At 49.9% G+C, this 23,120-nt stretch overlaps 1 protein-coding gene across 1 annotated transcript in view; it reads right to left on the reverse strand.

The window, feature by feature from the left end:
• JCAD (junctional cadherin 5 associated) overlaps positions 1-23,120 on the reverse strand; it is a 43,642-nt gene that overhangs the window by 9,025 nt on the left and 11,497 nt on the right. Inside the window, exon 4 of the mRNA XM_003786860.3 lies at positions 1,558-5,249. Coding sequence (XP_003786908.1) covers positions 1,558-5,249 — 3,692 coding nt within the window. The remainder of the gene's footprint in view (positions 1-1,557; positions 5,250-23,120) is intronic.

The following is a 23,120-nucleotide window of genomic DNA, read 5'->3' on the forward strand; positions in this document are numbered from 1 at the left end:
TAATATCCTGGAATATAGTAATCAGTTTTGTTGAACAGATGATGGACTTGCAATGAAAGCACTTTTGTCCAACGAAGAATGACGTATGGCCCGAATAAAGGGAGGACATCGTGGGTCCAACCAGCTGGTAATGATTTACCACCTACAGGCAGAATCAAGACAGCATCCATTGCGTAGGTTTGAGACTGAATCCTAAGATTGGGGAATGGTGTCACGAAGAAAGTGGTGGTGAAATTGTTTTAAAAATGTGACATCAGCAGTGCTATGGATGGAACTGAGGATGATAAAATCTACTGGGATGAGAAAAGTGACTCTTCAGAAGACACTGGTGAGGTGGGAATGGAAGAGGACAATACTGGTCTGCGAAGAAGAGCACTGTGAGAAAAATCTAAATCAAAGGCATGGTTTTTTTTTTTTTTCCAAGAAAGTCTGCGCAAAAAACATGGGCGAGCGTTACATATGGAAGCACATTCTTCACGATAAAATACGGTAATTGATCGCTTCTTGGTTTCTGAAGAAAGCGTCTGAAACACAGATGCCAAGACTTCTTTGGGCCTCCTGTGTCACAGCTGAGATTATGGTGAAATCTTGTCTGGGGAAAGTCACTGTGACCAGTGATGGGAAACTGCCTTGTGGTTTCACAAATCAGAGAAGGCTCCAAAAATACGCTAAGGTGAAGGGGATGAAGAGGGCCCAAAGGCCTGTGGGTGTCTCATCTGAGATTAACAATCAAAACTTAGTGGGCTTCACAAGACACACTTGGGTCTTCCTTGCCTTTTCTTTGTGACAATAATGGGGACCCATTTGCTGTCTATGGCCAATCTATCTTGCTTCTGCTCTGTAAATCTATCTTTCACTTTCTCAATAAACTTTCATGCTTGCCTTCAAAATAAAAAGGAAGGAAGGAAGGAAAGAAGGAAGGAAGGTAGGTAATTGGTGGGTAGATTTTCTAGGGGTAAGATATGAAAGAAGCATAAGCCATTAATTTTATCTAGCAACCCTTTTTAAGTTTTATGAATGGAGAGGCGGTAAAAATAGCAAAAAATCAGAGGGCCAGGAAATTTGGAAGGTGCAGACATAGCATAGTGGGAAGGACAGTTTGATGAATCAACCTGGCGTGCCATTGTTATTAGGTCAATAAGGAACAATGAATTAGGGTGAATGCCTATCATTTTAGGAGAGTATGGGGGAAGAAACGCTATGGTGTCCAGCGAGATTTGTCCAGGTGCTGCCACCGAAGCTGGGACACTTTCACTTTCCTGACTGACTTTTTCACATGAAGAAGCCTGCAAAGTTGTGGACGTAGATAATTTTATGTAGTTGTTTATAAGGGTAACTTCAAGTACATGCATACACTACAAGATCTTCACTCTAAAAGGGAAGCTTCTGGGGTAATTCTTTGAAATGGAAGAATATTTTAATAAAATGATTCAGCGGGCCAAACTCAATCTTTTCTAAATATGCAGATTTACACTTTCCTCCCATCTGGTATTTTTTCCCACCATCTAAGGACTCTAGATTCATAGGGAACACCAGCCCTCCTGCCTGACTCCTCACCTGGGCACCAGAAGTCTTGATCACCGTCCTTCTTTTCCATGGCTGGACGCTCACTTTCTCCCCACGAGGTACCCTGCTTGGAGCCAGAGACTGTGTGGTCCTCACTGGAGCCCCTGGGTGGCCCAGGCTGGCCTCTGATGGCCGTCAGTTCCTCAGTCTCCTCTGTGGAGTCAGTGCTTCTGCAGCTCAGCACTCTCATCCGAGATACCGAACTCACCTCCTTCATTCTCAGCAGGCGGTCAGGGGCTGCTCTCCTGGGAGGGGAGGCCAGTTTCTCTTGTAAACTTTCAATCACTTTGGAAGGGCTTCTGAGCCTCTTTTCGGAGCCTGCCACGCTTGGAGTCCTTTCTATAAAATGGAACAAAGTTGACCTGAAGGGAGGTCTTGCCCCCATATCCTTTTGGTTGAAAGACCTAGACTCCAAGAGGTTGAGGGGAGGCTCAGGGCTGGAGGCTTCACTGGTGATGACCCCGTCCACACTTGACTGATCAGACATTGGGGAGGCCCTCCTGGCACTATCCCTTTCCCCGACAAAGAGGGGGCTTTGAGTCCAGCCGCACTTCCTCCTTCCATAAAAGGCATCGGTGGGCACTGTGAGGACATCTGCTGGGGCTGAGCCAGATGATGACGGCTCATCCCTAGGGGACTCTGGGCTGCAGGCACTTGCATCAGGCAGGGGAGGCTGGCTCTGTCCTGCTCTCCTGGAGCCCCACAGGAGGGTCTCCACAGCCACCTCGATGCCCAGGATCCTTGCAGCCCTGGCCTGCAGGGACTCACCTGGGGGGATTTCTATTGCTTCACCTGAAGACCCATCTACCTGGCTGGTGCTCTGCTCTTGTCCTGGGGCGAGCCCCACCAACCGCAGGTCTGGTGCCGAGAGCCCTCGGTTCTTGCCCGTCAGGGAGCGCGAGAGCACTGCACCCCTCTGTCTCCCACTGTCGACCCTCGGAGGGCCTGCTATGCTGGGTTTCGCAGAAGTGAAAGCACCGATGAGTTTCTGGATTTCCTGGGGCTCCCTTGGCTCAGCTGGGGAGGGTGGGGACACTGGCTTTTGGCCACTTGATCTTGAAGACACCAGTCCCTGCACTGGTCCTGGGCTGACCACTGGCTCATTCACTTCCCTGTCAACCTCGTTATTCCAGCTTCCGTCTGCTAGCCAGAAAGAGTCCCCTCTGCCACATTCTACCTGTGAGGGGGCTGGGCGGGGAGAGCTGCTGGCCCCGGGGCCCTCACTCCAGGGCTCAGACTGACGCTCCTCCCTTCCCGACAGCCACACGGGAGGCTCCAGCACCCACGCCCCCGACTGCAGCTCAGCCCTCAGCCCCGGGCTGTGTCCAGGGGAGCTGGGATTCTCTGGCCTGGAGCCAGCATGGTCCTCCCGCTGGTGCTCAGCCTCGCTGTCCTCACTGCTGCTGCTGCTGCTGCTGCTGCTGCTGCTGCTTTCCTCCCCTTCCTGAAGCTCCTTGTTAAAACTTTCTAACTGGCTTATCAAATCCCAGGGACGCCGGCTGACCGGCTTCAGGAGAAACTGCCCAAACAGTTGCTTGCTGTTGCACGGGCCCGTCGGTTCCCCCTTCACCACCTCGCACAGGGGCTTGGGGCTGGCTCCGTGTCCCTGGACGTCCACACTGGGCTGACTCCGACCCGCTTTTGGTGCAGGGGCCTGGTGCGTGGAGGAGGAGGTCCTTGAGAAGACACTGTTGCCAGATGGGCTGAGGGACCTCTGACCTCTCAGGGGATGAGCGCTTGGCCTCTGTCTGTGGTCACCAGAAGCCAACGCCGTGTGCATCTGACCCTCGGAGGCTGCAGGGTCTGGATGTTGTGGAGCGGGCCCTGTGTCGCTTGGCCCCCCTGGCTGTGCACCAGGGAGCAGCTGCACGCTCTGGGATTCTTCAGGGAAGCTGGTTTGTGTTTGCTGATCTCGGTACTGGTGCCCTGGCCAAGAGCCAGCATACTTGAGCTCTCTGTGCTGGGTGAAGTGAACGAATCTGAGGTCATTTGTTTGTTTGTCGTCTTCTGGTTCCCCCAGATCTTGCTTTTGGAACTCGGGTCTCCCGCCCATGCTTCCCGTGAGAGCCTGCAGCTCCAGGTCGGTGGACGAGAGGCTCAGCAGGCTCTGTTCCTGCAGGGCCGCGCTCTTATCAGAACCATTCTTTTTATCGCCACCCTGTTTCAAGTCATTGTTGTTCGTATCTATATCTGGCAGATGTGATTCTGATTTCACTGGGATGGAAACCAAACAAAATATGGTCTCGTTTGTTTTTTTCTTTGAACTTTTCCTGGTCTGGATCCCAGCCTCAAACTTTTTGAGCTTGGCTTGAGTTTCGCAGGTACTCGCACCCTGCAAGTGTGGGGAGGAAACCTGGCCTTCTGCGTGCCGCTGCTGGCTGCCTCCCACCTCGGGCCGCTGTCCTCTGGTGACGCAGTGGTCTCTTTGGTCGGGAAAGCCACTGGGTTCTCCGTCCCTGGAGAGCTGGCCCCACAGCCACCACGGCTGCGCACCAGCCAGGGCCAGGCCTCTCTCATCCCCTGACAGGGGCGTCAGGCCCTGTGGATCCCAAACAGCGCCATCAGGCTGCATTTTCCCACGAGGTGGCTCTTGGGGGGTGACAGGACTGGAGTTCCGGGACTTACCATCAAGCTTTGATTCTTCACAGAAACCCTGGGGTTGAGCTAGTTTAATGTGTCGTATCCGTGGATCGTCAAAGGGAATGTACTGCACAAAGCTGTCGTGGGCAGTGGCAGAGGGCCCACGAGGACAGCGGGGGCTGGCACCGTACTCATTTCCAGTGCCAAAGGGGCCAGGAGGAAGCTGCCCGCTGGCCCCGGCCTTCTCAGTCAGAGGCAGCTGTTGGCTGTGGCCACTGCACACAGGTCTGGGAGCCGGGTCTTCTTCCAAGTAGGGGTTTGGGATGTGCTCGGGGGGTGACCTGTATGACGGCGGAGGCACGTACACTGGAGGCTCCAAGCCAGACTCCACGGCGCAGGGCTCGTGCCTGGGGACGTGCAGGTCCGCCTGCCGGCTGTCCTGACGGTCGCTGAGCTCCACTCCTCCCCTGGAAGGCTGGTGCGAGCCATGAGAAGGGGGCTTGAGGGGTTTCCCAAACTTGGGCCGGGGTAAAGGCACCGAGGAGCCACCCTTCTCTGGGTGCCTTGTGGGTTCCAGATTAGGCGGACAAGTTGGAGGATACGGAGGCATTTTAGGTAAATATCCGTCGCTTAATGGAATGGGGATTTCTGTGCAACTCAGGTTCTCGGGGCCAAGGACTCTAGGCAACGACCGGGATTTCCTTTTGTTCTGAGAATTCAACATGTGTCCTCCTTGAATGAATGGGTACAAATCTTGAAAGAATCTCTCCCCAGCGCCATCCGACATCTGCCTCCCTAATTTCCTCGGCTGGTTCCAGCTTTCAAGGCTGACGTTCTGCCACTTGGCAGGACCTGAGGCTCTCAGCTCTTCTTCCCAAGCTGCCTTCTTCGTCACATGCTCTGTCCTTCTTCCGACTTCCCAGGGACCCTCCCTCACGTGGCCAGGCAGGCTGTAGGCTTGGGCCATTCCTCTGACCTCCAGGTCCTCTCGGTCCCTTGGGCCCAGCGACCTACTGACTTCCGGTCCTCCTCTTTTCCTGTGGGCCTGGTCGCTACCAGCCTGGGGCTGGGGGTACCACACTAAGGTGGGCTGATTATAAAACCTACAACACAAAGAGGCACTGGCATTAGGCACAGAATAACCATGCACTTCTCTGCTGCTAGTAGACATCAAACTTAGGTCAGTACCCTTGAACGATGGATTCCCAACCACAGGACTTGCCAGCTTTCAGGAAAACATGACCCACTCACTGTGACTGAAGATAGCTGTGTATTCTGCTCTCAGCAGGCCTTCCACAAGGACACAGGGATGCTGGGTGTGCTCCAGAAATGGCAAGGCCTTTTTATCTTCAACATGCCCAAGGGGACCAGGGTAAACCCCTATAGCAGTGTTTCCCAAGGGGAGGTCTTAACCATGTGGAGTACTCAGCCCAAACCTACTAAGAAATCTCCAGGAGTGAGTCTGGGAGCCTGCTTCTAACATCACTGCTCAAGAGAAGTGGTTCTGGCCAGATATAGTGGCTCAGGCCTATAATTCTAACACTGGGAGGCCAAGGCGGGTAGGTTGCTTGAGTTCATGAGTTCAAGACCAGCCTGAGCAAGAGCTCAAGACCCTGTCTCTAAAAAATATCTGGGAATTGTGGTGGGTGCCTATAGTCCCAGCTGCTTAGGAGGCTGAGGCAAAAGGATTGCTTGAGCCCAAGAGTTTGAGGTTCCTATAAGTTTATGATGCCACGGCACTCTACCCAGGGCAACAAAGTAAGACTCTGTCTCAAAACAAAAAGAGACAAAAAAGAGAGGAGTTGGAATCCCTGAGAGGGTTGCTCAGACGCAGATTTCTGGGTTCCGTTCTCAGGTTCTGATTCAGTAGATCTGGAGGGGGCTCCAAAAACAACACGTCTAACAGTTCCCAGGTGATACCCAACACTGCTGGCCCCGGGATCTTACTTTGAGCACCAACCTGCTGGCTATTGCCAACCATGACTGCACACCAGGAAGCAGTAGGACTTTCAAAACCCGTGTCCAAGCTGTGTCCTAGATGCATTCCGTCTAAATATTGGAAGTCAGGGGACACAGTGGGTGGCAGCAACCGGGCGTCAGAACTTCTCCAGGTGTCCCCAGATATTCCCAGTATGCAGTCACAGCTGAGAACCTTGGCCTGGGCAGAATTCCCACACTTCCCTGTTGCTAAGAATCACCCAGGGGGCTTGTTCAACATACATGGGGCTGAGTCTCTTCCTCTGAAAAGTTCAGATTCGGTAGATGTGGGTGAGAGCCCAGGGATCTGTGTTTTTCACAGGTACTCCCAGGGATTCTTGCCCTCTGACAGTCTGGGAGACACTGCTAGGGCTGACTCTGAGATTGAGAGAGGAAGAGGGGGGCTGTGTTATTGGAGCCAAGCTCTCTGCAAGGCAGGGATGGCAATATGCCGTGCATGCTGCTCTTGGCTCCCTGGCTGCACAGGAGAATTTCCTTAGATACCCAGGGCCAAGCCCCATACATGCAGATGTGATAGGTCTAGTGAGGAGACAACACTAGAATATGAGGTTGAACGATTAAGTTCACGAACTCATCCTGGGAAAAGTGCCACCTACCTCACTGCTAAAGATGACTATGGTCAAAACTTAGTTTCCAGGTACTCCCCCTGGGAAGCTACGCCCTGACGCCAAGCACCTAGTCCACCCTTCAAAGCACTTTTTCTAGGATAAGGCTGCACACCTAATTATCAGACCTTGTATTTCAAAATCTCCCCCAAATGATTCGAGCACAGACCCGGAGTTCAATGGCTCTAATGCAATGAAGGAAGGAATCTGAATAACACTGCTACACAGTGTGCGGAAATCTTACGCTACTCCTTACAAAGGACCAGACCCTGGAACTATAATAGAGAGAGACCATTAAGACTATGATAGAGAGAGACCATTAACTAGAAGGAAGATCAGAGGACTCAGCTGCTTCAATTAAGCATTAGTCATGCAGAAAAAATATTTCAAATTACTATTAGTTTTTCTAAACATTACTAAAGGAATATGTACTTATTGTTGAAAATGAATGCTGGGGCTGGGGCGCGGTGGCTCAAGCCTATGATCTTAGCACTCTGGGAAGCCGAGATAAGTAGATTGCTTGAGCTCAGGAGCTCCAGACCAGTCTGAGCAAGAGCAAGACCCTATCTCTACTAAAAATAGAAAAATTAGCCCAGTATCATCATGGTGAGTGCCTATAGTCTCAGCTACTGGGTAGCCTGAGGCAGGAGCATTGCTTGAATTCAGGAGTTGGAGGCTGCTGTGAGCTAGGCTGATGCCACGGCACTCTAACCAGGGTGACACAGTGAGAACCTGTCTCAAAGAATTAAAAAAAAAGAATATTTGAAGGATACAGCACAGTACAAAACCCAAATGTCGCTTGCAGTCTTTCTACTCACAGATAGTGTCTTTGATGGGCATTTTCTAGTCTAGGTGTGTGTCAAGACTAGGATTTTCAAACTAGATTTTTTTCTACTAGGCGTCCCAACGCTTGTAGTACAAATGGCTGACACTTACACAGTGCTGACTCAACTGTGCCCAGTGGTGTGCTGGGTCCCTAAGTGCTTTCTGACATTAACTCATTTAAGCGTCCCCAGCACCCTGTGAGGTAGGAATTACTGTCATTCCCATTTTTCAGTGGAGGAAACTGAGGCACAGAAGTTAAGTAACTTGCATAACACTAACTTGTCCTGGGCACTTAGGCTGCGTCACACATTATGCTAAGCACACTAAATAAAATTATTTCATTTAACACATGAACTGCCTTGTGTGTTGTATGTAGCTTACACTAGTTTTGTGCCTGGGGCCTCGTGAAGCATATATAACTCCCTTGTGTCTTGGCCTATCTTGACCTAAAAAAAACACCATGTCCCCAAGGAGAACTTTGTTTTTGTAGTGTGGCAGTCAGTGTGGTAAACTTTATAACCACTTTTTCTTTTTTTGAGATAGAGTCTCACTGTGTCTCCCGGGGTGGACTGCTGTGGTATCATAGTTCACAGCAACCTCAAACTCTTAGGATCAAGCGATTCTCGTGCCTCAGCCTCCCAAGTAGCTGGGACTACAGGTGCCCACCACAATGCCTGGCTACTATTATGAGATGGGGTCTCGCTGTAGCTCAGGCTGGTCTCGATCTCCTGAGCTCTTGCGATCCACCCATCTCAGCCTCCCAGAGTGCGAGGATTACAGGTGTGAGCTACCTCGCCTGGCTTACAACCACCATTATGTCCCCCTCTTACAGATAAGGAAACTGAGGCACAGACAGGCTAAACGTTGCATAGCATACAAGTAGCTGGGAGAGAATTCTAACTAAGGAAGTATGAACGTGAGGCCAGTTCTGTGAACCCTGAGTTTAATTTCTTCAAGTATAACAAATTCCTCTCGTGCTGCTTAATTTTAATGGATGAATAGAACAGTTTTCTGCGTGTGTGTGATCAAATTAAACATTATACAGATGTTGGGCATGAATGTGGATTCCATTCTTAAACGCTTTGAGACACAAACACTCCATATAGGCCTCAAATTATTGAGAATACTTGCTTAGAAAAGGAGTGAGCAGTGTGCAGGGTGCTATGCCATATGTGTTGTCAGCCTGACCTCAGATAAACCCTCCCAATGGACAGTCCCCCCGTAGTGTGGAGGAAAAGTAGTCTTGCTTATTTTTTTCCCCGTAACTTCTCATTATTTTCATTTCTTTGATTTCTAGTAAAGCCAATTTTTCTTCTCATGTCCTTAGGTGTCACGACACCCTCTTTTGTGGTTTCAAATGTTTCCTCCAATACAACCCAGTTTTCAGTCAAAACGTGCCCCAGAAACAGAGAGGTGCCCCAAGGTCGCCAGTTCTGCGGGCAGTAATGTACAAAGCTGAAAGAAAACTATTCCCATCACACGGGCAAAAGGCAGTTGTTCTGTAGGGCCCTCTGGTCAAAATTCATATCATTATTATTATTACTATTCTTATTTTGGAATTACTTCTTTGTCTTAAAAAGTGTGGGTAGAACCTCAGATCCTGTGCCCACACCTACCCGATAACTTATCAAGCAGCCACTTAGAGCAAAGCTTTGTTATGGGGCGAAAAAGCAGAAAATAGTCAAGACCTATCTGAGCAAAGCACTTGTCCCTGAGCAACTCGAACACTTCTGAGTTTGCTACTCATCCAAGGTCTAAGCTGTCTTGGTGCCAGGCCGGGTAGGAGCACCTGTTTCTCTGATGCTTTTGCTGTCACTGAAATCACCTTTTGAACAATTAGGGTTGGAAGGCTGAGCAGGGCACTTCTCAGGTCAGTTTCTACAGGGATTAGTCATTTTGGAAGCTCCTGCTGGTCTCCCTGCACACTCCCTCCCCCTACCAGCAAGCCCTCCCTTACAAGAGCCAGCTGAGCAGCCCCAGAAGCCTCTGTCCCTTCCCTTGGGGATGCCTGTGTGACGGGCCACCGGTCAGTAGGCTGAGAAGCACTGCAGAAGGTGGACCACCGAGAAGTCCTCGGCACACACTGGCTACAGGCTCTCAGCGTCCATAAAGTTCAAGGGCAAGACTTAAAGACTGTAACTCTTACTAAGATGTCCCAATTATTACAGACCCCTCTATGAAAGAGTAAAATAAGCCCTTAGGAAGTATACAGCCGATGACTTACATTAGAAACAATTTACCTTCTTGCCCCTGTTCCTAAGCTAAGGGACTCTCTACACGGCCAGGCTTTATTAAGCCCCACTCTCTCTCCTTCCAGTCCTGTGAGCCTCCTCGGGGCGCCCCACTTTGTGGAGGACGCTGCGCTGGGTGGCTGTGGCCCATTTTCTCAACTCAGATTCGGGTTTCACCGCGTGCGCAGAGAGGCGGCTGAATCCTAAGGTGCTGTTTGTGGCGTGTACATGCCAGGAGCATAATCGGAAGACAGATACAAGACGACATAAAGAGGACAAGAATACAGACAGACTGTCCCTTTCTGCAGAAGGAACGCGGTCAGTTTCCTTCTCCACCCCAAAACGTCGCGGAATGTCCAATTGAATGAAAACACGAGTCATCTGGGCAATTTTAAATAAGCTATTTTAAGATAGAGACCGCACAACAAAGAACTCTTATCAAAACGTGTAATTAACAAACATCTATTTTATACCTCGTTAGAGCCAGGCTCTGAGGGGCATAAGTGGAGCCCAGATGGGGTCAGTTTGGTGACTTTCTCCCTTAGACAACTTATCAAGCGTGGATGTTCTTTCGGCTTCGCTCGAAGATATCCATTCCCAGCTAAAATGCGTGGCATCTCACGTGGCTTCAAAGCCAAGAATGTGTTTTTTAATACTTTTGAGGAAATAAGATGAAATCCCACTTTTCTTTTCAGAGAAAATGAAACTAATAGTTTACAATTTTTTTTAAGTTAACAATGGGACTTTTTACAAGGACATTGCTGAACACATTAACACGGAGTGAGAGGAAAAAAAAGATAAGGAGAGCGGTGCCTATGGCTCAAAGGAGTAGGGTGCCAGCCCTATATGCCAGGTGGCGAGTTCAAACCCAGTCCTGGCCAAAAACTGCAAAAAAAAAAAAAAAAAGAGAGAGAGATAAGGAAAGGAAAGTGGAAAATGTGATCGCCCAAATAAACCGTATCAATAAGTTCCCGGGACAAGCAGGGTCTTTATAGAGCAGCGGTTCTCAACCTTCCTAATGCCGCGATGTATTTTCATTGTGACGGAGGGGTCTCAACCCACAGGTGGAGAACCACTGTTATAGAGTATTCCTAAGTGACCAGGATGGAGACGAGACAGCAGTTACACCTGCCTATAGCTCCATGTCTCACCACGGAAAGAAGAGAGGTGGCCAAGGAAATAACTGATAAAAACTACCGAAAAAATATTTGAAATCTGAATGGCATTCCGTGGAAAACTAGCGAACCTATTTACTGCATGTATGAGAGCTAATGATGAGCAAAATCAGAACTTTCTGTTAGCTCATATCACATAGGGGAGCTAATTATGAGAATGATTAGGGGAACTTTCTGTTAGCTCACCTCACTCATTCTCAATCACCATGGAAAAATGATGGGCCGGGTGCGGTGGCCCAGGCAGATAGACTGTTTGAGCTCGGGAGTTTGAGACCAGCCTGAGCTAGAGCAAGACCCTGTCTTTACCAAAATAGATAAATAAATAAATAAAAGAAAAAGAAAGAAAGAAAAGAAAACTGCCTGAAGGTTGAAGGTTGTGCTGGGTGCTTGTGATCCCAGCTACTCAGGAGGCTGAGGCAAGAGGAACTCTTGAGCCCAAGGTTTGAGGTTGCTGTGAGCTATAAAGCCACAACACTCTACCCAGGGTGACAAAATGAGATTCTGTCTCAAAAAACAAAAAGAAAAGAAAAGAAAAATGATGTCCTTTGATAAGTAATAGTGTACTCAGAATGGCAATATTTGAAATGACTTTAACCAGTGTCTCACACACTTTAATTATCTTCAGCGGACTCCAAACTCCTTATGATAAGAACTGCGATGACTTGCTACCATCTGGGCAGTGACAGCCTAGCCTTGTGCCTGATACCCAGGGACATGGATGGGTGGCTTAATAATAATAATAATAATAAAAATGAGTAGAGGCTTGTTGTCTGCCTGGCTGAACCCGGGGTTCTGTGGGAAGTGAAACAGATATTATAGTTACCCTTTCCTGAACCTGGACCTCCACAGACTGGCCCCTAAAGTTGGTCAGTTGAACTTGGCTGTGGCAGTCAGGGTGGAGGGCAGAAAGATCCCACCAGGAGCCATGTCCTGGCTCTGTGACTAACTTCATGGTTTCCAGTTCTGCAGCCTAGCAGGTGCCCACTGCTCTTGATCATGTTCTAGATCAGTAGATGGTTATGTCATTTTGCCCAGCCTATTCTCCTAAAGCCACTCCCCTGCCCAGGGGGTCAGGCGTTGGTCTGTAGATAGACAAGCTGAACATAAAGGTTGTAGCTATCGCTTCAAAGACCAAGAGAAGGCCAGGCCCAGGCCTATAATCCCAGCACTTTGGGAAGCCAAGGCGGGAAGACTGCTTGAGCCCAGAAGCTCAAGACCAGCCTGGGTAACAAAACAAGACCCCGTCTCTACCCAAAATTTAAAAATTAGCCAGGTGTGGTGGTGGCTGCCTATAGTCCCAGCTACTTGGTAGACTGAGGCAGGCGGACTGTTTGAGCCCAGGAGTTTGAGGCTATGATGGCATCACAGCACTCTAGCCTGGGTGACACAGCAAGATCCCCATTCCTTTAAAATAAAAAAATTAAAAATAAGTAAATTGGAGTAACTTTCTTTCTAGGCTGGCAGAGGCATCTCTTTGGATTCCTATTTGCCAGGCCAAGTGTTAAGTACCTGACATGCTTTCCTGATGGGAGAAGACATTGTCCCCTCTGAAAATTTGTTCTTAATGCCCTCTTGCCCTGGAAGCCTGCAATCTCATTTTCCAGCTTGCCTTGGTGTATTGCAAACAGCCCTCGGACACAGGGCAACAAAGCGGCTAATTTTGGAAAGGGGAAATACAGGGTCGGGAGAAGATTAAGACTGAAGTATAGAGGTTAGCATAAATTAAAGATCAGTCAGACAAGATAACGCTGCTCTGAAAACGTAATGGATGAAAATCCCTGTTCAGCAAAGTCCAAAGAGAACAAGCAGTGAGGGCTGTACCGGCAGAATCGTAACCAGAAAATTCACAAATGCCTGGTCACACTGCTGTGTGCCACGTCCCGATGAATGACTATAGAGGACAGATAGCACTGGTGCAGCTGAAATAAAGTATCTGACAGGCATTCCCGGAGGTTACTTTTTAGTGACTTCTTTAAAAATAACACAAACATAACAACTGGTCTGGAAGAGGAAGCATAAAAAATTTTTGAGCTTACTAATGATGCTAAATTTAGACACACGAATAAGGAATGTAGGGAAACCAGACAAAGGCACTCACAGTACCAACATGCACGGCGGTAACCCAGTGGGATGCATCTTGGAAAAGAGCCTACTGATATACCTGGATGGGCGCCCTTGAAGTCACAGCTCCTCAGCCACACTGGCTTTGAACTCTGTGTGTAGGTCCAGCTTCCATAAAGATGAGCTCAGAATGAGGAGAAGAAGAAAACCCCATGTAGAAGCCATCCCTGCTGCAGTGGCAACTTGCTGTGCACCGGGACCACAAAGTTCTAAAACTCCGATGGCTAGAAATGGACCCAAATGGCTCTTTTGGTGGTTGCCTGTCGTTTTCTGAATCGTCTTTGGCTTAGCCCTTTAACCTCAGACTTTTGATTTTGCAAGGTCTAAGACAGACCTTTTGCATGAGTGAGGTATGTGGGAGTCGTTCAAGGGCTCCAGGGGCCCTGACTTGGGGACTGGGGTTTGGGGTTGTTGTTTTCTTTTCATCAATTAGCGAATTCACACCTGGTGCTGACATGAAAGACGGAGCCATCTTAGAAACTGCAGGAAACATTCTGCTAGTGTATTTTTTTTAATGTATGTAACAAAATCAGGGACTAAGCAAAGCGCTTATGGAAGAGGGTGCCTCTGAAGGTAAGCCTTGCTCATGTAGACTTCTGCCAACCTGCGTGGGGAGAAGAAACAGGAGAGAGTGAAGAAATACAATGAAGGAAGGAGAGAAACTGGTCCCTGGTGCCAAAAAGGCCAGGGACCACGATGGTGGCCCAGTTCCATGGAAGACAGGTTTTTCATGGACTGGGAGTGGGGTAGGGTTGGGGGTTGATATGCATCTGTAAGCAGTTGATTTATTATGGCCTCTGTGTAGACAGCCTTCTCTGCTAATGATGATCTGGATTTGCAGCCGCCCCTCAGCTCCACCTCAGATCATCAGGTGTTAGATTCTCATAAGGAGCTCACAACCTAGATCCCTCACATGCATAGTTTACAGAAAGGTTGCTGCTCCTCTGAGAATCTAATGCTGCTACTGATCTGATAGGAAGTGGAGCTCAGGCAGTGCTGGGAGTGAGGGGGAGCGGCTGTAAATACAGGTGAAGCTTCCCTTGCTAGCCTGCTGCTGGCCTCCTGCTGTGCAGCATGGATCTATACCAGTTCACAGCCGGGGGTTTGGAGACCACAGCTATAGAGAATGGGCAGGTGGTTTCGTGGAGGGCCATGTAGGCAGCCACTGGCTATGTGCTCTGAGCTGTCCTCCATGGAGAGTGCTGGAACCTCCTACCCTAAGCCATGGCATCTTTGAAGAACATCCTTTCTACAGGTGCCACAAGCCTTGAGAAAGGTGTGCTGCAAATCCCCCACTTCTGCTCATGTCAGCTGTTTAAATGAGGCCATTTGTGTTATGGATTAAAATAACAAGGACACACCGACAATTTGGAACTTCAAGTCAAGAAGATACTTTGGAGTCCTCCTTCCTCAGCAGAAACCTCCCTCGGGGACACGTGCTGACATTCCCAGCCACACAACGCCCCACTGATAGATTACCCTTGCCCCTCTACACCAGCAGTCATCTTACAAACCATCGTTATATGGGGGCATCCCTGGGCCTACCAGGACACAACGCTCAAAGTGTCTTCCCAGGGAGGGCCAGGGAGCACTGCAGGGAGGGCTCCCTACACCAGCTACCAAGAGACGCCCTAGGAGCTAAAAACAGGGTCTGCATTGTTCCCTCCCTCCCAGATGAGGCCCTTCCTAGCTGATGGCTGGGTAGCTGGACCTGCATTTACTACAAGTTATTAATCACCTTCTGGAAATTCCCTAGCTTTAGCAAGAAGGGGCTCGCATGGAGAAAAATGGAATGAGAAGAAAATGTTTGCAGTCAGGCCTGGGAGAGCCCAGTAACCCCATAGCCAATCCCCAGGAATAGCTGCTTTGAGTCAATGGGACAGCCGAGGCTTGTGGCACCTGCAGCAGGCTAAAGGATCATCTGGTGGCTTCTGGCATCTGTACCAACAAGGAGCAGTGTAGAGACATGGCCGGGACAGTGTGCATGCCTAACTTGGGGGCTGGGCAGAGGTGCAGGCTCACAGGCCAACACATCTCCCCAACTTCTCTCAGCCCCGGAGCCACATCTGCATTCCACGACGGTCATAACCCTTCCCTTTTGGGTTTGCGTAAATGAGACAATACATTCTCCGGGTTTAGCATGGTACCTAACATTTAATAAACCTCTGGGTCTTGCTCTCACCATCATGGTTCGCCCAGTTGAAACCAACTGCCAGTGGAGCGGGTCGTGTTGAAACTCCACTTCCTCGTGTCCTCTGGAGAAGGGGGTCAGGTAGCACAGAGGAAGGAGAGGGGAGGAACGGAGCCTTTGTCTTACGCGGTGATTATTTTAGATCTGTATCAGCTTTTTCTAAGCCATAATCAGTAGGTCTTTATAATAACAGGAAACGACAAGACAGCTGACAGTCGTGACAAGACATTGCCCCTCCCGGGGACAGCTGGTCTCTGAGGAAGATGCTGTTTCCACAATGCCGGTGGAGAGTGAACCAATACTTAGTTTATAAAAACCAAGCAGGAGCAGCGAGTGCTGATATACTGTCCCGAGAAGGCAGATTGCTTGAGCATTTTCATATTTCCTCTTTAATAAGGATGCATCAGATTTTCACCTAAAGTGTCTTCACTAGGGCACCTCCGTAGGCGTGAGAAAACCACGGCCCGAGAGTCTCACACGTCCCTTTCCCATTTCCATCACTGCCATCACTGTCATCTAGTCACTCATTTCTTCGCCCAATATTTACGGCGTGTTCTCTGTGCTGTGACCCACGGTTCTTTGGAAGCCAAGCGAGAGCGGTGAGAAGGGGAAGGCGGAGCCTAGCAGCAGGTGCACCTGGGGTCTAGCAGCTGAGCTGTCATGACGCCCCCATGGAGGGAGCCACCCAGAGGCCTGAGGTCCCAGGGCTGGCACATGGCAGCATATCAGCTAGACCAGGCGTCCTCAAACTATGGCCCGCGGGCCACATGCAGCCCACCTAGGACATTTATCCAGCCCGCCGGGTGTTTTTGCCACCGCTGCCTGCCCTGCTTAGCAGCTGACTCGTCCCGGGGCCCATAGTCCAGCCCTCCAACAGTCTGAGAGACAGTGAACTGGTCCCCTGTTTAAAAAGTTTGAGGACCCCTGAGCTAGACCCTGGGCCAGACCCTCAGTCCTCCATGCAGAACTCAGAGGGACCTTCATCTCTAATGCAAAACGACAGGACACAGTGAACCACTTGGGTCTTTTTCCAACTCGTGTTTCCTGTCCTTGCCACCTACTCTCACTCGGGCACCTCCGAGCTCCCTAACTCATTTGATTCTTGAGCTGAAAGAGAAATTCCACATCAACAATTCCCCTCTTAGTGATGATGTGGCTACCGGGACAAATGACGTCCCAGGCTATGTAGCTGTTGACGTCTTCCCAGTAACTCCCGAAACACTTTTTTATCTCTGTACGTCTGGAAATCGCACATTCCAAGGACCCAGCCTCCTCCTTGCAGGGGGGAACAGGGGCACGGGTGGGAGACAGAACAGGTCTCCAGGCCCTTCTGGATGGTCCCGCTGCTCACAAACAAGAACAAGGTATCTCTGAAGCTGGGTGTACTAGAGACGGTGGGGGAAGCGACTGAGTCTTCACGTGTGGCCCTGAGCACGCCAGCTCAAGAAACGTCTCCCTGCACAGAGGCCAACACACCAGCGCCCAGCCCTTGGAATGTGAAACAAGCAGGCAAATCATGTTTGTGGATTTTTAAATTTCTAAAGAGAAAGAGATACCTAGAAACAGATGTTAAACGCCAAGCATTTCGGAAAACCATTTAGAATAAGTAGGATATGATTTGAGAGAAGCTTAAAAACCTCCTGAAAATTAACTGTTTCCCCTGCCCGGTAGCACTTTCTAGAATGCACGTTTACTGATCAAACACAAACCTCCCAAGACGAGGGCCCCAGACCGCCACATCACAGACTCTCCTAGATCTCTAAGTCTCTCATTAGCTCTGACTGCCACTGATGACAGGAGATAATCACAAGTTATTCTCTTGGTAAACTGACAAAAAAAAATCTTACCAGAATTCCTGGGGCTAAGCAGAGAAGGGGGGTGAGGGTGTGACTTTTGGATTCAAACCTTTGCTACAGTAAGTTATTTGATAGCAATTCAACCTCTGCTACATTAAGTTACTTTGTAGCTTCCTCTGATTATAATACTGCAAAGGAAACACATTGAGGAAAGCCTGAGCTCCCGATAAAGGCTTTTTACCTATTTTAATGGTAGCTAGGTATTATGGAGTAATGGCTCCTTGCATTTTAAGCATGCAGCATCCTCCATGGGTAGGTAACAAAAAGCTTTTCCCCTTTGCCCACTTCCTCTGAGAGAGAGAGAGAGAGAGAGAGAGAGAGAGTGTGTGTGTGTGTTAGCAAGCTAGCTTTGGACCTGGCCTGTGGGGATTTTTGTCCCCTGTGAGTGATTCCGATGCAAAGCCTGCAGACCATTTCAGAGTAGCTTACTGGGGACGAGGAGATGCCAAGTTTTTGGAATTACTTTGTGAAAGGTCCATGAAGACAGATGAGCACATGACTTGGGGTGGTGCACAGTCAGCCCCACCCTGGCCTAGAGACTGTCCTCACCCAGACAGCGCCCTGGCCACGGGGGACACTTGGGCTTCTGTGTTTGGCTGTTCCCTCCCTGCTGTCTAGGGAGACATCAAGTGACAGGCAGGCCATTCCCATATCCCAGTGGGCCCACGTGTCTCTCTCTGCTTCCTGCCTATGAATGGTCCACACGCCCACCCACTGTACCCTTGCAATGAGCCCTCCTCTCCCATTCAGGGAAGAGAGACCCTTGGCCCTGGGAACTGTCCATCCTGCTGAAGTTTTGCGGAGTCTGTGACTGTGGCCTTCTCCTCCCTGTTCCTTGGTCATTCCCCAAGAGTTCACATGTGAGGGCAGAAGCCACCAACTCTGCCCCCTCGCATGCCCACAAGGGAGGTAATGCCCCTCCCTTCCCAGAGCAGCCTTCCTGAACCAGCGTCATGGGGGTCACTGGCCGTGGCTTTTCCACTTCCCACCCCCTTTTAGCCCGATACTCAGAAACGCTCAGCCCTCACTCTGCTGCCCTGGCATGGAAATACTCGGTTTCATCCAGTGAGTGGATTTAAAAGCAAAACAAAACAAAACAGGAATGTTAACTAAATGTAAAATTCTTTACTAGCAGTTAGCCACATCAGGGATACACGAGATTATGGCAGCTGACAATCCTGGAGGCCAGGAGAAAAGTGCTGGAAGAATTTATAGGGGACAGTAATTTCAATAGAAGGAACCTGAAAAGAGCCGAGCGGACAGGGTGGGTTCTCCAGTTTGGGAGGGGTGGAGGGGGCTGTGGGCTTAGACAGCGAGGAGCAGTGGTGGCCTCGCACGGCCGGCTCACGAGTCTGGCTCAGACAGGCAGCCTGGGTTGACTGACGTCACAGGCAAGCACAGCCAGGGAAGGCCCTGAGGTACAAATCACAGGATCTGGGGCCAGAGGCCACTTCTGCACACTCCATGCTCACAAAATGACCAGCCGCAGGAAGATGATGGTCCGACGCATTGACAGGGAGCCTTCCAGAACAATTACTCTCTATGTGTGAAGTTGGATAAACTGTGTCTAAATGAAAACTGACACTTGGCTCTTCCCTGCCACTTGATTTTTAGCAGGCTCACATGCTCCTTCACCCCTCTTCACAGCAGAACGGCCATTCTCGGCCTGGGTGCTGGGGACAACTTGATCTAGAAACCCTGAAAGCTCAGCAGGCTGGGAAATGAGTGTCCTATAAGTCTGGAAATCGAGTTAAAGCTCCCTGTTTGTGTTCCTGCGTTTATTTTATCTACATAAAAGCTGCATTGGACATGACCAGCCTTTAAGTAAGAAACTGTTCTAAGCTGATGCTAATTGCTAGCAGGGAAAAAATAAGTCTGGATGAGAGTACCTGTGATGAAAATAAGATGGAGTCAGAAAGGCTGGGGCCCAGAAGACACAGCTGCTCTGGTCCATTCAGGTCCTGCCTGACCTTGACCTCCTGTCTCCCACTGTTAGTGTTTGGTAAATTTAGCTCCCACCCCAAAGATGCCCATCTTGAGGAGTTTAAGTGGATTGATTAGGAGATTAACTTTTGAATTGTTAATGCTGTTATAGGTCACTCAGCTATGCTGATCATTATTTAAATAGGAGTTAATGTAGTTAACCTTCATGTATAAAACTGTGATTTGGGAACTGGAAGAACAGAACAGTCTGACAAAGGTTGGTGGACCTGTCCCCGTCTCTGCATACTGGCTGACAGTGACAAGAGGCCAGACCCTCTTCTGTCTGGTAACACCCATAATCTTACCCGAGAATCTTTGTGTCCTAGCCACGCCCCCAGATTATGGGAATACCATCCTGCATTCACGTAGCTCTTAACAGCATCTGCAGAAAAGCAGTATTATGTGTACTGGCTCGTGTAGGCAGGCCGGGGTGTGGTCCTTCCATGTACAGAGCCCCAGACAGGAAGGAACACAGCCACACTGTGAGAGCTGTCACACATCCACATGTGCCAGGGTGGGGTGAAGGACAAGAAGGGACAGGAGCTCACATTATTGAGCTCACATTATTGAGCACCCCTTTCAAACTGGAGGGCGCAGGCAGGCCCAGCCCTGCTGTGGGACGGCAGCCACCAGGAGTCTGGTGGGGCTTGTGGCCCAGGCTGGATCCCTCCACTGTGGCATTGATTCACATTCTCTGGACTTCCTGTTGGAATGTTTGTCCCCTCCAAAACTCATATGGAGATTTAAATACCAGTGTAATAGTGTTGAGAGGTGGGACCTTTAAGAAGTGATTAGGGCCTGGGTGTGGTGGCTCACACCTGTAATCCTAACACTCTGGGAGGCTGAGGTGGGTGGTTTGCTTGAGCTCAGTAGTTTGAGACCAGCCTGAGCAAAGGCAAGTTCCTCATCTCTAAAAACAGGAGAAAAATATAAAAGTAGCCAGGCATGGTGTTGGGTGCCTATAGTCCCAGGTACTTGGGAGGCTGAGGCAAGAGGATCACTTGAGCCCAAGAGTTTAAGGTTGCTGTGAGCTGTGACACCACAGCCTTCTACCCAGGGTGACAGAGTGAGACTGTCTCCAAAGGGAAAAAAAAAAAAGCAGCAAGTAGGCCATGTGGGCTCCACCCTCATAGGTGGGATAGTGCCTCAGATAAAGCGAGGTCCGTTCCCTTTCCTCTCTCTGTCACTCTCTTGCCTTCCACCACGGGACGGTGCAGCCACAGGGCCCTCATAAGATGCTGCCTGCCACCTTGAAAGTGGACTTCTCAGCCGCTAGATTCTTCTCAGCCTCTAGGTTCTAGAGTCTAGAACCAGGAGCCAATACATTTCCATTCATTGTAAATTATTCAGGCTGTGGTACATCCTATGCGGCAGCACAAAACAGACTAAGTTTCCTCGGCTATAAAATAACAATGCTGCCAACAGGCCCATGTCTGCACCATCCATTCAGCCCCTCTGGCCTTCCCAACCACCTTCTCTGTTTTTCCCAGGAAGTGAGTGAGGTGCATAGGACTGTCAGAGGGATGGAGACACCTCCAGGACCCACCTCAACATGGCAGAGACGCTGCAGAAGAGGAGCCCTTGGGACTCCTCCCAGTCACCCTGATGGCCTGGCTTTGGACAGGCCCACCCTGGGCCCTGTGTGTCCCTGGCAACTGGCCCAGCACAGGTCACAGCGTGGGATGGGACAGGCCGCAAGACCACAGTTGTGCTTGCAAGTGACGAGAGCTGGGATATGGAAGAGCACCAGCGTTCATCCGGAATCAGAATCCACACAAACCAAGGTATAATTAGTTTCTCTTTCTACAAAAATCTTTTAAACTGTTAACTATTTATTTCCTCCAAAAACTACTTGTTTTTCTGATGGGGAAAAATAATTCCCCTCTGTGGCTCCCTGTTCCCCTCCTATGTTGAGTTCTCTTTTGGCCACTAAGGAATGAAAATGTCTTTTCATTTCAACCCCGGGGGCCTTGCAGCTGGTCTCTGGGGCTTGGGGCGCTGGCATGTAGAGTTTTGCAAACAGGTGTGCATTTTGCTCTTTCTTCCCTACAAGTCAACTTTCAGTCCAACCGTACACCTTCTGAGTTAATCAGCCAGCCTCAGAAACAGGGAGAAGAGGCCATATCTGCTGAGAACTCTGCTATGTGTGAAGACACCCTCTAGCTACATGAAGCCACTTCCCTGAGCATGTCACTAGTGACAGAAAGAACAACTGCTTGCAGACTGACTGGGTCTACCCACCTACAGGCCAGGCAGCGGCCTGTGGGAACTTGCAGGAACCTGCAGGAACCTGCTAGCACACAAGGGGGCAGAAATTCTGGCGCAAGTTGTGGATAGGGGTGGGAACCACACTGCCCACAGGGGACTCTGGAGAGGGTTCTTATGCTGGGACTCAACCCTGATCTGGTCCCTCACATTTGAGAGACCCCATGTAACCTACATAGCCCTGTCTTTGCCCTGTTAGAATCTGAGCCTTCTGCTTTTCAACAATTGTTACAGAGGGTGGGGGAGTATGTATGGGAGAGGGGGAGAAGTAGAACTCATCATCGTGCATTAAATAACCAGGGTGTGCCCAGTCCTGTAAGGAGCTCTTTAAAAAACACAAAAGAAACAAAAGACCAGGTACAAGCTCAGTACCTTGAAATGCAAGTTGGAAGATACAGATAGACTCAGCACAAAACCAGAAACAACAGAAGGCAGGACAAAATCAGGCACAAGTCCGTGCGGTAGGAATAATCACACTGTCTTAACCCTCAGCCCACGTGTCCACACGCAGCTGCCTGCACAACCCACGGTGGGCACGGCTTTCCAGGAATGTGGCTGATCAGAGAGTTAAGCCCAAGACACGAGCAGATACAGGCTTGAGTTCTGAAGCGGCAGGTTAAAGAAAAACGGCTTCCGGCCCTTTTCCATTCGGCTTTCCCTCCTGAACCCGGCTCCATCAGTGATAACCTCTCTTGCCTCCCACTGGAGAAGGGACTGACCTGGCAACACAAAACTGCTTTTGTTGCACTGGGCAAGGAGAGAGGCTCTCACTTTTGCTTTTGCCTAACAACTAAGGTGTGAAATGCTCTTACTATAAAAACAGGGTCCCTGCCATTTTTGCCTATAAGCTGTCAACTGACCAGGAAGAGCCTCTCTCTAAAAGCGTGACCTCTTAGCAAGGAAGGCTAGTTCACTCCCATCTGACTTAGGTCATTACCTCTTTGTGTCTGGCTGTTTCTCTTAAAGAGAGGCTCTTTCTCCTACAGGCTTGCTCTGTCCCCTTCTGGCCTGTCACGTGCAGTTACATAATACACTCTTCTTCCCGATCTGTGCCTGGTCCCACTGCAGCGTCAGAGACAATCACAGCGTCAGGCAGTGATGACAGAGCTTTCCTCTACGTTGAAACCGCTTGGAAGAGAGTCGCTCAGGGCTCCTCTCCCAGGCGGGCTCTGTGGCAAGCTGCCGAAATTCTCTCTTTTTCCACCAGCCAGTTCCCCAAGCCAGCCGCCCTCTCTTTCTGTCACAAGGGAACACCCACAGACAGACACAGCTGTGCTCAGAGGGGATACCCAAGTTAGGGCCAGTGTGTGTATGTGTGTGTGTGTGTGTGTGTGTGCGTGCGTGTGTGCAAGGCAAAGTTGGGTCAGATGCAAGTGGAATGGTACATATATGCAAGAAGAAAGATTTCCTTCCCCTCGGTGGGGGCGGGGGGATACAGACCCCTTTTCAACTCTCTGCAACTGACAAAATACGGAAGTGCCTTAATAAGAAAGGCAGATGAGCTGGGAATGTGTGCATGGACAAGAACTTTCGCAGGCTCAGCGCCTATAGCTCAACCGGCTAAGGTGCCAGCCACGTACACCTAAGGTGGCGGGTTCGAATCCCCAGCCTGGACCCGCCAAACAACGACAGCTGCAACCAAAAAATAGCCGGGCGTTGTGGCGGGCGCCTGTGGTCCCAGCTACTTGGGAGGCGGAGGCAGGAGACTCGCTTGAGCCCAGGAG

The sequence above is a fragment of the Otolemur garnettii genome, unplaced genomic scaffold (genome assembly GCF_000181295.1).
Source record: "Otolemur garnettii isolate 467f Iridium unplaced genomic scaffold, OtoGar3 scaffold00019, whole genome shotgun sequence".
Classification (NCBI taxonomy): Eukaryota; Metazoa; Chordata; class Mammalia; order Primates; family Galagidae; genus Otolemur; species Otolemur garnettii.